This window comes from Simochromis diagramma, unplaced genomic scaffold (assembly GCF_900408965.1).
Source record: "Simochromis diagramma unplaced genomic scaffold, fSimDia1.1 OVJJ01000773.1, whole genome shotgun sequence".
NCBI lineage: Eukaryota > Metazoa > Chordata > Actinopteri > Cichliformes > Cichlidae > Simochromis > Simochromis diagramma.
The window spans coordinates 236,538-252,929 of record NW_024386807.1 but is presented as its reverse complement, the minus strand read 5'-3'; the positions used below and the strand labels follow the sequence as shown (position 1 = coordinate 252,929).

Genomic DNA, 16,392 nt, shown 5'->3' with positions numbered 1-16,392 from the left:
AACCAAAACAGAAACCAAAGCTCCAAACATGAACTCAGTAATGAGGAGCTCCACGTTATTGTTGACCACTGCAAAAACTCGTTGCAGTATGCTCGATGCGAGCGTTTCCACGAGGTGATGGGAACATTTCTCCAAATGGTGAAGAGGGCTGCACGAAGGCATCTACTGTCTGGAGCTGTCGTCCATTTCTGTAAACTTCGCTCACCATCCATCCCTGAAGGTTCTCAGTTGGGTTTAGATCAGGGAGCACGCAGGATGGTCCAACAGAGTGATGTTATTCTCCTGGAAGAAGTCATAGCGTTGTCCCGTTGATAAACCCAGTGGTTACCACACAGACGAGGGCCCTCAGTCAGGAGGGATGTTCTCTGCAACATCTGGACGCAGCCAGCAGCTGTTTGACAGCCCTGCACCTCCTGATGTTCCACTGAAGGAAAAACCACCCCCTCCACTGTGGAGTGTAGAAAACACCTCAGCTCATGCAGTTCAACAACCCGACCACGTTCAAACAGGGAGCATCCTGACAGGAAAGGACAACGAAGCCACATTTTTGCACAGATTTGGCCTTTTAAAGGCATCAGCTGTAAAACAGCCAGCTTCAGTGTAAGCGTTGCTCTATCTCACTCTCGGTTCTTCTTGTTTCATGTTGCAGCTCGAGTTGCAACCTTGTGAAGATCCAAACATGCAAAACAGGATGTTTTGACATTTTCAGAACTTTTGATCGGGACTGTTTGATGACGTCACACACTGATTCCAGTTAATGAGTAAAATCAGTGACTGTTGTGTGTGCAGGGACAGCCTGAGTAAATAAACTTTATTACTATCAGATTGTTTTTATTGAATCCGTCCAGCATTACTGTCTGTGTGTGTTTGCAGTACTCCTACTCTGTAGCAGTTTTAGGACATCTTCATCCCTCAGCGTGTGTGTGTGTCTGTGTGTGTGTGTGTCTGTGTGTGTGCGTGGGTTTGAATCGTGTTGCAGTCTTATCGCCCCCACCTGAAACACTCAAACCGCCAAACTCTCAAATGTTCCTGCAGGAAGTCTGTGGGTGAAGAGCGAAAAATAGAGACTCACCTTCTACATCCTGAAGCTGTTCCCTCCTACAGCAGGCCTCTGATGTGTGTGTGTGTGTGTGTGCATGTGCGTGTTTTCATATCTCTGTGGGGACCAACAGTTTGAGACTCAAACCGTGTTTTTAGGGTTACAGTCAGGCTCAGGGTCATGTCAGCTGTGACACGTAAACAGACTCCATGTTACGAGCAGTGCTCCACATCAGGGGGCGGGACGAGGCTCATTATGGCAGCGCCGCCCTTTAGCTCTTAGCTCAGGAACATCCTGACTGACTCTCTGGTCCCTGTAGCAGTGTGAGTGGGCGGGGCCTCCCCGTGCATGGTCACAGTGCAAACACGTGCACGCATCAACCACCTCATTAACGGGGGACGTTTCCTCTTTCGTCTTCTGTGCAGGCGTTCACATCTTCATCCTCATGTCCAAACGATGCTGGAGGTGGAGTCGATCATCCCGTCAAAACAAAACTTTTATGAAAGAAGGCGGATGCCAAACAAACCCGCTGGGACCATCTGCAGCTCTGACCCCGGGAAGGAGGAAGAACGCCGAGCTCCGCCTCCTGGTCCAGGAATACCAGGGCGAGGGCGGGATAGCGTGGCTGCTCGCAGCGGAGGTGGATGTTTGTTCCCACATCCGTCCATTTAAAGACTGCCTGGGCGAGGACTGCATCGTCCTACATCACAGAGCGCACACCATCGCCTCCGAGAGGAGAGAACAACCGGACAGGTGGAGTAATGCAGCCTGTCCTCATCAGTCTTACAGACAGAGCAGAAAGGGTCAGAGCCAAACCTGAACCCTGTGACCTTCGACCCCGAGGCAGCAGGATGAACCTCGGCGTCACACTGTCAGTGAAGCCAGATCGTTAAAGATATCCTGATACGTTGACCTTGGATCCAGCAGGTCTGAGTGCAGCTCACAGCTACCACAGACGTCACTGTTCGGTTTGTGTCTTCCATTTGCTCTGTGGGAACAGAGTGTAATCAGAGTACTCTGTGGGGTCGTGTACACTGATTATGTGCTAACGGTGTCTCATAAAGACATAATGAGTGCGGCTGCACGCTCTTCACTCACACCTGCTGTCATAGAAACGCCTGACACAGACGCCGTGCTCACATTAGCTCACGGCGTCGACGCCGATGCTAATCTCGTGCTCATTAAGCTGAGAGCCTGCCTCTGAACGCCGGCTCGTTCCCGGGTCAGAGACGGCTTTAAGCTGAACGCACGCGCAGCATTTGACTCAGTTTTAAAGCTGATCTGTGATCAGCAGCAGGGAGCTCAGACACAGTCAGGCACAGTCATTCATCACAGTTTCATTCTCTGTCTCTGCTTCCTGGTCTGGTCTTTGTGGTCGATGCTGGTTTCCTGCTCCAGGTTTCAGGCCGTGGTCGGGTTGTGGGTTTGAATTCCGCTCGGGTCGTGACCTTTGACACGATTCATATCAGATTAACTCTCTCACGCGTTGCTTTTTGAGGTTAAAGAGTTCATTTGTTGTGCAAAGTGTTTGATTGGAGCTTTTTTAATGACATCACGTCCCCGTGCGTCTTCTTCTTTGGTGTTTAATGGCAGCAGCTGCAGAATCAGCAGGTCGGATGGAGACGGACGTGTCGTCTCCTCGTCTCAGACACTGAAAGAAACAAACATGCTGCTTCCATCATCATCGCAGTCATGGCAACCACCAATAAAGTGACATCAGCGGGTAACGAGGTCGACCTGATTTCCCTCCGTCTCCGCCGGGTTAACGAGGCTCTGACCTCCCTCTCCTCCTCAGCAGGCGGCGTGTTGTTGTTGTGAACGTCTCGGCAGCATGAATTAAATCTGAGCTGCGGCTGAACGCGAGAGGCGAGCCTCCACCTGCTGGGTAACACGGAGATGACTGCGGGCGGAGGAGGCGGGAGGCCGGGCGGGAGCGCATCGTCAATGAATCCTGCAGAGTTTGGAGTTCAGTGAACGTAACACGACCCTCACCCAGCACCTGTGTCTTGTCACCACGGTTACTGCGCTTACAGGACAGTGAGGTCACAGCGCGCTGCTTTACTGTTTGCTCCTGTTTGGCTCTGCAGAGCAAAAACACAGCCGAGCTCCACTTTACATCCCAGCTGCAGGGCGAGAGGCGGAGCACACCTGGACACGTCACCACATGAAGAAAACAGGGAGCTGTGAGAGTTGAACCTGTGGTCACATGATCGTAGGGGGAGCTGCTTTACCTGCTGAGCCACTGAAGACTTCAGTCCAGCCTGAACCTGAGCTAACAGCAGTGTGAACCACAGAGAGCTGCACGTCACCTCAGAGGCTCTGATTGGTCCTCATACGAGCACCAAACATGGACTCCTCCTCCACAGGTGACGCAGCCTTCATGCTCAGTTTCTGTGCTGAGGCTTGTTTTCCTGCTCAGACTGTGTGCAGGTGTGAAGTGAAGGACCCGAGTCTGTTTTCTGCGTCAGGCTTCATCCTGCTGAGGCTTCGTCAGCGCTGAACATGGTCCACGAGGAAACAACGCTACATCCAGCCCGGAGCATCAGCATCACAGCGTGGGTTCGACTCCCACTGCAGGTATGCAACAACTCAAACCAACAAACTAAAAACCTTCAAACTAATAAACAAAATAAAAACCTAAACAACAACTAAAAGGAAACAAAACAAACAAACTCTAAAGCTCGCTGCGTCTCACTTGCGTTCGCTTTGTGGATTTGTGTTGTCATCAATTTGTGACTTTCTTCACCTGCGACACACGAGACTGAAGGTAAGACAAGGTGTGTGGGCGAGCTAGCTTGGACTAAGCTAGCTAGCTCAAGAGCTTCTTCTTACTTTGCTTAATGCTAACATGTTAGCTGTTAGCGCATTAGCTTTCTAATGAATAGCTAAGCTAGCTGGGGAGTTTTGTTGTAAATCTGAGCCATAACTCAGGTGGACCTGCTGCTAACACTGAGCCTAAAGACCATTTAAAACTGGTTCTTTGCTCAAGAGCACAGAAATCACAACCAAGTGTGGCTGCCATGAAGCAACAAGGAATAGTACAGCACATTACACCTGATGATGCTGCTCAGGTCCAAACGTTTAAAGTTCCACCTTAAAAATAATTCACTGTTATTGATAGATTGATTATTGATCAACAGCAGCAGAAATAAACTGACAGGAAACATCTTTAAACTCTAAACAGAATGCGAAACCAGGCCAGCGGAGTTACAGCTCACTGCAAACAATATTTTACTGATATTGGCAACATAATGGAAAAAGCTGCTGATGCTGTCAGTGCTTTAATAATGATTCTGCAAATATTGGACCAAATCTGACAGAACGAATTCCTGAGTCACTGCCATCAGCAGAGAAATGTTCCTCACAGCAGTGGGAAAAGAAATCATTGAGACTGTAAACATGTAAATATAAAACATGCACTGATTGTAAAGAAGGTCATAGAAGGAATCTCAGAGCCACTGACATGCATCTGCAACTTACTGCAACTTATACGGGGCGATCGTGGCTCAAGAGTTGGGAGTTTGCTGTGTAGTCGGAAGGTTGTCGGTTCGAGCCCCGGCTTGGACAGTCTCAGTTGTTGTGTCCTTGGGCAAGACACTTCACCTGTTCCCTACTGGTGGTGGTCAGAGGGCCCGGTGGCGCCAGTGTCCGGCAGCCTCGCCTCTGTCAGTGCGCCCCAGGGTGGCTGTGGCTACAATGTAGCTGCCATCACCAGTGTGTGAGTATGTTTACATGAGTATATATCTTCAAGTTGTTTTAAATAAATATATTTCTGATGGACGTAACAGGAAGAAAAAGTGTCGACTACTACTTATTGTTAGTTAGGAAACAGGGGGGTGGGGTTAAATAAGCTGATGCTTCTTCCTGCTGAGTTATTTGTGATTATTGTTTGACTTTGTTTGTTTGTCTTTTATTCTCTGTTGTTGTTCAGAATAAAGATACAAAAAACAAAATTGACATTTGTTTGATGAAAGGTGAAAGGTCATTGTCAGGTGAGCTTTAACCTGCTGACCATGCTGTCTGTAGTATTGCCGTGAGCACGCTCTGACATGGAGACATGGGGTGGAGCGACGTGGAGCTCTGATGGTGCGACGGCTCATCTCAAACATGTTTGCTGACCTCCGGCCTGTTTTGTGCCGGCGAGACGACTCTATGAATAACTGAGTGGAAAGAGGAAGTCAGAGCGACAACTGACTCATCTGACTGCTCATCCATTTGTCTGTCTGCAGCAGGAACAACACCACCATGCTGCCGCCGCTGCACGCCGTCTGCGTCCTCTCAGGTGAGTGTAACCTGTAGGTCAGGGTCGCTCAGAGCTCCTCTGGGCTGTGGATGTTTGTCTGAGACTGCTGGACCTGGATCCTCACAGAAAAGTCAGAGTCTGGAATTAAAGCAGCCGAGGAGAAAATCTGTCAGGATCAAACTTTTCATGTGTCCAACGCGACACGGACGCTTCTTGAAAGCAGTGAGTTTACAGACGGAGGCCACAGCAGTCATTTAAGGAGGACCTGGTGCTGTCAGGACTTTTTGTTGTTTGGAAAACTCGAAGTGTTAAAGTTTTACCAGGAGAAACTCCAGACTGTGGGAAAGATGAGACCCACAGACAGAGCGCTGGACGGACCACAAACACCTCACACCTGCAGGTCGTCAGTGGACACGCTTGAATCAGTTCAGTTCAGCTTTAATTATACAGCACCAAATCACAACAACAGTCACCTCGAGGTGCTTTATATTGCACAGTAGCTCGTACAATAATAGATACAGAGAAAAACCCAACAATCATATGACCCCCTGTGAGCAGCACTTTGGCGACAGTGGGAAGGAAAAACTCCCTTTTAACAGGAAGAAACCTCCAACAGAACCAGGCTCAGGGAGGGGCGGGGCCATCTGCTGTGATTGGTTGGGGTGAGAGAGCCAATGAAACCATTGATGATTTGAAATGATCCCAAAGCTGTCCTCGGATTGGTCAAATCAAACCTCTAAGTTTGTTATCCGGTCTTTAAGTGATGACGTGACGAATCCTACTTCCGGGCCTAAAGTAGTCTGTGTTTAATATGGCTTTTGTGTTGTTAACATGTTTAATGTTTTGTATTTTCTTCTATTTAATCTCAAAAAGCTCCTAAAACAGTCAGTGATTACTGTTGACCTCCCTCGGCTTTTATTACCGCTAATCATTTATTTAAGCTCAGTTTTTAAAACCTTAGGATGTAACTACAGCCCAGCCCATGCAGCAGTATATGAATGACTAACCTCGTATTGTGGATGGATTATCTCAGTTGTTCTCCTGGCTGAAGTCTGGTCCTTTTACAGCATCCTGCCATGCGATTACATTTGTTCCTGACCACCGAGAACACTCACATTAACTTTTATCGAGTGGAAAAAAAGTTAGCTTGTTTATATTATGCTAACATAGCTGTGTCGCTAGCGGTCATGTAGCACATCATTATATACCAGCTAGCCCAACTTCAGTAGCCCTACAAACGTCACTGCTGTTTAGTTTTCTGTCTTCATTTATGTTGGAAGTGATAACAGAGCTGTACGTTTTAATTTGTTTCCAAAACCCCGCAGTCAGGACATGCTATATTGTATTTAGATAGAAGCTAGCGAGCTAACTCCCTGCTAACTTTTAACTCCGTTAAATGTCATAAATTCAGTTTTCATGGGTGCCTGGTTGTTAAACTCGATTGTTACACCTGGTAGAGCAGAACGCTGATCATTTTATTAAAGATGAAAGACTTTAGACAGTTTTTCAACTCTCAGTAATGCCACAGTGATCGTTTGATATATGGACCTGCAGCGGAGTTTAGGCCCAGACACGGCTAGTGACGTCAGACTGAACAACCAGATAGAAAAAAAATCCTCCTGGATGTAAAGGGGCGTGGCCTTGCTGTCAGTGTTAAGCTGAGCTTAAATGTGTTCATGCTAACATCTCCTGTAATTATGAGCGATCAAAGGTCCTGAGTATGAAAGTGAGGTTTCTCAGATTGACACGTTTGAATGTTTCTCCACAGCAGCCTCACATTACCATCAGCAGCCAGGAAAACAGATTTCTGTCTCTGACCCTAAAATGAGTGAAGCAGACAAATTAGACCACAAACTTTGAAAGGTTACGACCCCGCCTCCTCAGGTCGCCGTGAGGTCTTCGTATCTGCAGATGATACGTTTTCTGTGTGTTTGCGGTAAAACGGCTCCGTGATCATTACCTGACAGAAGAACGTGACGCACCTGGCACGGCATGGCTGGCTGTAGCTCAGGTGGCAGAGCAGGTCAGCCACTAATCAGAAGGTCGGTGGTTCGATCCCAGGCTGCCTCCTGGCTGCATGCCAAATGTCCTTGGCCAAGATACTAACCCCATGTTTGCCTACTGGTGGTGGTCAGAGGGCCCGGTGGCGCCAGTGTCCGGCAGCCTCGCCTCTGTCAGTGCGCCCCAGGGTGGCTGTGGCTACAATGTAGCTGCCATCACCAGTGTGTGAATGGGTGGATGACTGAATGTAGTGTAAAGTGCTTTGGGGTCCTTGGGGACTGAGTAAAGCACTATACAAATGCAGGCCATTAAGCTGTCTCTGCTCGTTCGGTTTGCTGCTGCGTGCTCTGAATATTCATGAATAAGAGTTCAAAAAACACGACTCACATTCTTTCTTCCTGCTGTTCGTTTTTAAACCGTTTCTGATTTCTGGGGCTGACTCTCAGTGTTTGCAGCTCGTCTGGAAGCCTTGGCGCTCAGCGGAGCAGCTTCAGTCAGACTGGTGATGATGGTTTCCAGTATCGGCTGTCCACTCTGACATCATCAGGTGTCTCTTTAACTCACTCCTGTGTTTGTCTTCCTGTCAGCGCTGACCTGTGTGTCAGCGGTCACCATGGAGACAGTGGTGGGCCACGTCGGGACAAAGGTGATGCTGCCGTGTCGCACAGGGGCGGGCAAACAGGGCGGAGTGGAGGTGTGCTGGGGGCGGGGCAAACCCTCACTGTTCACCTGCCACAACGCTGTGATCAACAGCGCTGCAGCCCGCATCACCTACAGGAAGTCACAGAGGTGAGCGCAGGTGTGCGTCCCATCAGAGCAGACTGTAGCTTCCTGTCAGCACGTGGAGTAAAACCGGCCTTCGTCCCTCCTGTGCAGGTACTCTGTGTCTGCCTCCTCCTCCTCTCTGTCCATCTTCCACTCACAGCCGTCAGACTCGGGTTTCTACCACTGCAGAGTTCAGGTGCCCGGACTCTTCAACGACCAGACCTTCACCGTCCACCTCATCATCCTCAGCAGCCGTACGTCCACACACACCTGTTCAGAGCGCTGAAAACAACATGAAATCCTCAAAGTGTTTGTTTGTCTTTCGCCTGCAGCTCGCTCTGTGGCCGTAACAGAAAACACTGAGCTCTCAGACGGGGACCTGAACGCACCGCACACCACCACAGGTACCGTTCTCTTTCTCACTGCATGTCTTTACACTCATAGAAGAGTCGCCCCCTGCTGGTCATTAATAATAATAATAATAATAATAATAATAATACATTTTATTTGAAAGCGCCTTTCAGAACACTCAAAGTCACTGTACACAGTAATGAAAAAAGCAACATAAAAGCCAGCAGTTTACACAATCATAAAAGCATAAGACATAAGACACATTTAAAATAGCCGAGTGGAGAGGTTATGTGGGATAAACTATTTTGAACTAGTGAGTTTTGAGTTGGGACTTAAAGAAAGAGAAGGAAGAGAAATTATATTTTAGTGTTCGTTTGGAGCTTCAGGAAGCTGCTCGCTGATGCTTCATGCTGTCAGTACAGGAAGCTGTTTGTGTGACGCGGCGTTACCCTGCAGCTGTTGCTAACGTGAGGTCACAGCCGTGACCCTGTGAGTGTCACACAAACACGTCCTCATGTTCATCATCTTTAAATCTGAACACAAAGTGCGGTCGAGTCAGACGTAAACAAGCATCATCTGTTGGCCAGGTCACATCGCCCAGGAGGCAGGAAGTGACATCACAGGAGACGACACCACGCAGCCAGTGGTGGCTCTGGTTCAGGTACAAACACTTCGTGTTTATGTGTTGATGTGTTATGTGTTTGTTTTTATTTGTGTTTGTTTGTTTGTTGACAGTCAGCTGAGCAGCAGGTAAACGTTCTGCAGACGTTTGTTGGAAACACAGTGAGAGCTTCCTCCCTCGTCTTCATCCCAGCTCTGCTGCTGACCGCAGCTTACAGTCAGTACACACACACACACACACACACACACAGACACACACACACTGCTTGCACACATTTAAAAACAGTTTTTGATGTTTTTCTTTTCTCGTTTTTGTCGAACCTGTGAAACAGCGCCACTCTCCTATACGTTCACGTTGTGGTTGAAAGCGGTACTGCAGCTGTGGTCACAATAAACCTTCACTGTGGAGAAGTGGTAAACAGCGCCACCCACATATATATGCAGTCATTTAGTGGTCACAGCTGGTACTGCACAGTATGAGTATCCCCGCGGGAGACCGGGGTTCGATTCCCCGACGGGGAGGCGTGATGTTCTTCACCTCCATTATTGACTCTTGTAAAGCTGCTGCTTTGTCGAGACATGAGCATAGACACTTCTGTGTTCATGTCTCAGCTGACTGCAGGTTTCCAACATTATAAACACTCCATCTGCATAACTGCTGAGACTAACACTGGGTCAGCTCGGGCTCATCGTTGATCATTTACACACTGTCACACCTGTTCAGCCAATCACATTCATTCAGGGCCTGAAAGCTGACAACCACCACCCTGACCCCTGACCCCGTTATCTCTGACTGAGGTTTAGTTTTTGTTGAACTCAGAGAAAGCCTGGATCTGTGACAGGAAGTGTGTTTGTGTTCCTGCAGGAGTCTGGAGGTCCAAACAGGAAGCAAAGAGGAGGCCAGACCAATCAGAGAAGGAGGAGGAGAGCAGCGCCGTGTGACACCGACCTGATTATGAAAGTGTTTGAATTCCCATCTGGAACGTCTCAGAAAGCCTCAGTCGAACGTTCTCTGCACAAGAAGCAAAATGAATCTGCTGCACTCACCTCAGGAGTGATGTTACTCATGTCACAGGTGGACGCCCTCGCCCCTGAGTGACACGTGTCCTCTGTGAGCTGTGACAGGAGCGATGTTTGTTAATAAACTCCATCGTCAGACTGTGTTTAATGTGTTTAATAAAGTTTTCATGTAAACAGTGAAGAAGTCACTCAGTGTAACTCAGGTAACTGACTCCGCCTGTCTGACATCATCAACAACGTACCTTCAGTCAGCTTTTAGCCTCATGCTCGGTCTGAGCTCCAGCAGGTCATCTCCACATGTCTACCCGCCTAAAAGCTGTGAGCAGGCCTGTGATTGGCTGATTAAATATTTGGACTAACGGTGTACCCAATAAAGTGGCTGCTCTGCCTGTTTCCTTGTTCTTGTGCTTCACACAGTTTGCAGAACTTTGTAAGGAAGCTGCTGATAACAGTAAAAACGTTGGCTCAGGTCTCACCACGCTGAGCTGTCACTTTATTAGGTACACCTGTCCCACAGCAGCAGCAGCTCATGTGGAGCTCAGAGCGACCATCAGGACAAAGATGGCTGAACAGGTTTGTTGACGTCACGCAGGCTGCTGTGCTGGGATTTTCAGCTCCAGGGTTTACTGGGAATGGTCCAACATGAGGAAATCTCCAGTGAGCAGCAGCTCCCTGTGAGAGGAGCATGTCACAGCAGCAGCTCCAATACCAGAGTGTGCAGGAGAGCCTCCATTGTCAGCATCAGCAGGACAGCTGTGGGTCAGTCGGAGAGGGTGGAGTGTTTGAGGTGTCTGCCCCACGCTCTGATCTCATATTATTTGAGCCTGTTAGCAGCACAGCTCTCAGCCTCATGGCCATGCAGGCTGCAGACACCTGTCCACGTCAGGCACGAGGTACAGGAAACACCTGTTAGTTTTACATGTTTTATTGTTTTTATTCACTTCCGTTATTTTTTTATGAGGTTGCATGTTTGCTTTTTTGTTTTTGTTTGTTTGGTTTCTTAATAAGTGAAAAGATTTCTAAACTGTCGAAATGTCCCCTCCTGCTGTTATCAGCTGTAGTACTGCTGTCAGACAGCAGGGGGCAGGCCGACCATGGTAGTTATGTCATGGTCACTTTCAGGTAAGACACGTTGTGGATAAAACGAGTACTGCAGGATTAGGAAAAGAACTACTCCTCGTTAGTATAGGGCCCATCGCGTATAGGTGTAACGGAGAAACAGCCAATCAAATTGCAGCTTTTCGGGCATTGGAAAAAAATGGGTTTTTTTTACACTGAACGGTCTGAGCGCGGGTTCGAGTCCTGGTTGGGACAAAGGTTGTGTTACATTATCAAAAGTTAAACACCATTTTCAATTTACTTATTGTGGATAACATTTATTTTTCACTTTGCTTTTAATTTTTATTTCATTATCATTTTATTTATATTATATAGTGTTATGGCCTGTGGAGCAATATTTCTGCATTACGTACCTATACTGTCACAAAGTACATGACTCAGACTAAACTGTATCATCACAGTCTTGAGATGATACATACCAGACATATAGTCTACAATTATGCAGACATCCAACTTTTAATACAAAGACTAAAGCTAAAACTATAATACAGATACATTCTGATGACATAGAAAATGAAGCTTATACATAATTTAAACAAGGCATGTCTGTAATAAGTCATCTGTCTGCTTCCTGGTGGCTGTTAGTTTATATCTATTCATTTTCCAGCACAAACTCAGTACTGACATCATTACTTTATTCCAGTCATGCTCTTGCCAGCCTCCACTCTGCATGCTTTAAATCTGTTGCTCTTCTGCTTCTGCCATTCTGCGTTTCAGATCCTCAGCTATGCAGCCCGCCTCCTCTCCTTTCTCCCCCTCACTGTGGTCACTCAGAACCCTGTCCCAGCCTCCATCTTCATCACTACCAGCATTTTGACTCTGGGGTGTGGCTTATGCAAAATCCTGTCACTGCTGAGATTTCTTCTGCTATGATGGGTCATTGGAGTCTAACTGCCTAACAGTTACATTTATTTCTGTATCTCAATAAATCATGTTCGGTTTTTCCACATGATCTCTCCTTATTGAACTGCTTTTGTAGATAAGCTTCAAGCCAGAAAGCAACAATACCTACATCAAAAATATTATCATCAGAAGTGAGAAAGTGTCTGGACTATCTCCAGCTGTGCTGCATGTATTAAAGATAACTTCAGACACTGTCTGGTTGTCATGTCTGAAACAGGCTGTATAGTCAAACAGATAAAAGACAGCAGTCATGTTTCTAATATTACAAATCAACCAGAGAGATTATAAAGATAAAAGCTGTGAGACCCCACTAGAGAAAGGATGGCTTGTTATCATTACATGAAGTGATTTAGAAATAATATGTAAGCTTTCAGGGCAGCACTCACAGCTTTTTAAAACTGATTACCTGATGGTGAGCACACACAGGTATATAAACATACAGGTTAACTCTAAGAGGTTATAAAGAAGAGAGCTGTGCTGCTATTTTTACAGAACACAAATTATTCACATTTTTATATTTACAATCAGTTTTTATTTATATAAACAAAATAAACATTACAAAACTATCTTATGTACAATATCAACAGTTTCTCCCCTATTTCCTCTTTTCTTCCACCCATCTTTGTCTCTCTGCCTCGTAGAAAGGAGACTCCTGAATCTCCTTCCAGGTGCTCTTGGCTCGTGAGCCAAAGCCAACCAGCTGATCATCCTCAGAGGCTTCTGCAGCAACACTCACTCTGCTGGTCTTGTAGTTCAGAAGAGTCTTTATCTCTGTAAAGCTGAGAGCTTACTGTACAAATGAATGCAAGCTCTCCTTGCCATGCCCTTCTTCCACAGAGGTCCCTGCAGCCTCTTCCTTCTGGAGATCTTTGATCAGGTACATGGTGTACCCGACATCATTCCCCAGAAGCCACCGGAAAGATTTCCCTTTATACTTTCCAAACTGCAGAATGTACTCTCCCTGCACTTCCTTCATGTCAGACTCATCCCCTCCTCTCTGATAGATGACAGTCAGAGCATTCTGATGTACAACATCCTCCCTCACAGGCGCAGACTTGTCCTGCAGTTTGGGGTCATTTTTAATCCTTCGAGCTTCTTTTGACGAGTCCTGGAGAAGGTATCCAAGTGGCCCCTTGCGGAACACCACAGAGATTTTCCCTGGACATGGCACAACTTTCTTCTGCATCTTGACAAGCAGTGAAAAAATAAACAATTATATTAAACAAAATTGATTCCAAACACAAACAAAGACATTTCAGGTTATAATCTTGCTGCTGGGTTTACACAGCAGGGTGCAGGAGAACAATAACGAGACACAATTTGAAAGAACATTGACAACATTTGGGACAAAAGTGTTTTTTACTCCAGGTATAACAAACTGTTCTGTCTGTAAATAAAAACCTTTCATGCTTGAATGATTATTGGCATATCTGCAAAATTTGTGGTAACTGCTTAGTAGTCATGGCACATAAGAATTGCTGGTAGATTAAGAACATATATGTATTTAAGCTATCGTGTTTATTCATACACGAGTGGGCATTGCTCATGTTAGAGATATCAAAACAGATTTTCGCATTGATAAGGTGACTGACCATTACAACATGAAAGCAATACATTTTCTTTTAAAGCATGGTTCAGTCATTTAGCATGTCATCTCATAACAAGACACTTATTGGCTATTTAATTGTACCACATTATAGTAATGTCAGTGTCACAGCAGTCGGGAACCTACAAAGTTTATTTAATGGCAAAACACGTCAATGAAACACGCAATTTATTTAAGGATCACGTTCATTCATTTTTTACCGTGCCACTTTACAACAGCAGATAAACTCCCACCGTCTTTAACTGAGCGATGGATGCTTCGTAAATGCAATCGCAACACGCCTATTACCTGTAATATACACCTGTAAATGTATTCTGTTGGTTTACTCTTATTTCAAACGACGTTTCTTACCTTTGATCAATGAATGAGGAGCGTTGGGATGTGTTGCGAGCGTTGAGTTACTCGTTTTCTCTCCCGAAACGTAAAAGAGGAGATTTTTTAAAAATGCCGCCGCATCTCAAACTCGCAACAGCGCCGGAAGACCGTAGTGGCCAAAAATATATTACATCCGTAGTGGTTTAGCACTACCATAGAGAATGAATGGGAAACGGTTTAGGCCGTTTAGCTAAACAATCCCAGGCTCCCGGGGTTAGGGTTAGGGACCGGGGTTCGATTCCCCGACGGGGAGAAAATCTTTTTCACCTCCGTGATTCACACATACAGACCAGAACAGGCTCTTATTGTTATTGGACAAACACACTGTGGAAGCTCCACGTAATGCTGGGCAGACACTGTGTGACGTTTGGCCCATTTTGAGTCGTTTTTGAGTCGTGCGACCGTTTTGGCGGTCGGCCCGATTTTGGCCTTCATCGTGCGTCGTGTCGTATACGCGGGGTAACGAGACGCGATTAACACCTCACGACCAGCTCCCGATCATCAATCGCTTGATTTGAAATCCTCGCGACCGTCGTGAGGGTGTCAGAGCAGCTTCTCACACTGCGCACGCGCAAACACAAGTGTCAGCGAAAAAGACGGAGCAGCGGTGCAGCCTGTGATCGGGACACAAGCGACGGAGGCACAACTTGTAGAACTTTGGCTCATCCGAGCCTTTTCGATGTGGCCTCACAAAATGATCACGACCACAACGACCGTGAAAATAGTTGGATCTACATGCTGCTCAATCACAGCTGATCATGTTTTTCATCAGCAATTTAGCAAAGCTGATGGTGGTGTGTGTGTGTGTGTGTGGGTGTGTGTGTGTGGGTGTGTGTGTGGGTGTGGGAGTGTGTGTCAAGTCAAGTCAAGTCAAGTTTATTTATAGAGCACATTTAAAAACAACCAAGGCTGACCAAAGTGCTGTACAGTAAATACAGATAAAAATACAATAGAACACAATTTCGTAGTAACACCTCGCTGATAAAAATAAAATAAAAATAAATAAAACAAATAAATTAAACCTTTCTAAAAGCCAATGAAAAGAGGTGAGTTTTAAGAGCGGTTTTAAAAGTTTCTAGGCTTTTGGAGAGTCTGACGTGAGGAGGTAAGCTGTTCCACAGTCTGGGTGCAGCCACAGCAAACGCCCTCTCTCCCTTTGTCTTTCATTTATACCTGGGAACATCTAAAAGCATCAGGTCGGCTGACCTCAAAGATCTCCTGGGGCGATAAGTACTAAGGAGTTCTGACAGGTAAGAAGGTGCAGTGCCATTTAAAACCTTAAAAGCCAGCAGTAAGATTTTAAAATCAATCCTAAAGGCAACTGGGAGCCAGTGGAGAGAGCAGAGAACCGGAGTGATGTGGTCTCTTTTTTTTTGAACCGGTCAACAGGCGAGCGGCAGCGTTCTGCACCAGTTGAAGGCGATGTAGACAGGAACGATCTAGGCCAGCATAGAGGGAATTGCAGTAGTCTAGCCGTGAAGTAATAAAAGCATGGACCACTCTTTCTAGATCGTTCCTGCAAAGGTAAGACTTGACTTTGACTAAAATCCGCAAATGATAAAAAGATCCCTTAACTACAGAGCTGATTTGTTTATCAAGTTTAAAAGCATTGTCAAAAATAACACCAAGACTCTTAATGGAAGAAGTGCAATCGGAAGTTAGGGGTCCCAAAAAGTCAAGAGAGAAGTTGGGATCTTTGGGAAGCCCAAACACAATGACTTCAGTTTTGCTTTCATTAAGGTGTAAGAAGTTAAGAGTCATCCAAGTCTTAATGTCAGACAAGCAGGAGAGTAGCGGCTGCAAAGAAACATTGCAGTTCAACCTCAGAGGGAGGTAGATCTGAATATCATCGGCAAAGATGTGGAAGGACACATTATGTTTACGGAGCACATCGCCCAGAGGGAGCAAGTACAGAATAAACAACAGGGGGCCTAGTATGGACCCCTGAGGTACGCCACAGGTTAAAGGAGCTCTGGGAGATGACAGTTCACCAAGGTGAACAGAAAAACTCCTATTATTCAAATAGGACTGGAAAAACTTTAAGACAGTGCCCTTTAAACCGACACAATGTTGAAGGCGGGATAGCAGTATGTTGTGATCAACAGTGTCGAAGGCTGCTGTCAGGTCCAGGGTTACTAGGACAGCAGCACAACCAGAGTCTACAGTTAAAAGCAAATCATTAAAAACTCTCAGTAGGGCGGTTTCTGTGCTATGCCGAGCTCTAAAACCAGACTGGAACTTCTCATAGAGATTGTTATTGTCGAGAAATAGCTGGAGCTGCATGAGGGCGGCTCGTTCCAGTACTTTGGACAGAAAAGGGAGGTTGGAAATGGGCCTATAGTTAGAGAG

General features: G+C 46.3%; 1 protein-coding gene across 3 annotated transcripts; it reads left to right on the top strand.

The window, feature by feature from the left end:
* Nucleotides 1–755: 755 nt before the first annotated feature.
* Nucleotides 756–10,221, top strand: LOC120730640 (hepatitis A virus cellular receptor 1-like). 3 transcript variants are annotated; one of them, XM_040027079.1, is made up of 9 exons: nt 756–3,405; nt 3,508–3,616; nt 5,269–5,321; nt 7,871–8,072; nt 8,160–8,302; nt 8,381–8,452; nt 8,987–9,060; nt 9,135–9,237; nt 9,886–10,221. In XM_040027079.1, exons 3-9 carry the CDS (start codon nt 5,285–5,287, stop codon nt 9,960–9,962), a joined length of 708 nt encoding a protein of 235 aa, XP_039883013.1. In that variant the 5' UTR covers nt 756–3,405; nt 3,508–3,616; nt 5,269–5,284; the 3' UTR covers nt 9,963–10,221. The 3 variants fall into 3 exon arrangements, with proteins under 3 accessions (XP_039883013.1, XP_039883012.1, XP_039883014.1); XM_040027078.1 differs by having other exon boundaries at nt 756–3,616; XM_040027080.1 differs by lacking the exon at nt 5,269–5,321 and having other exon boundaries at nt 766–3,616.
* Nucleotides 10,222–16,392: the final 6,171 nt, after the last annotated feature.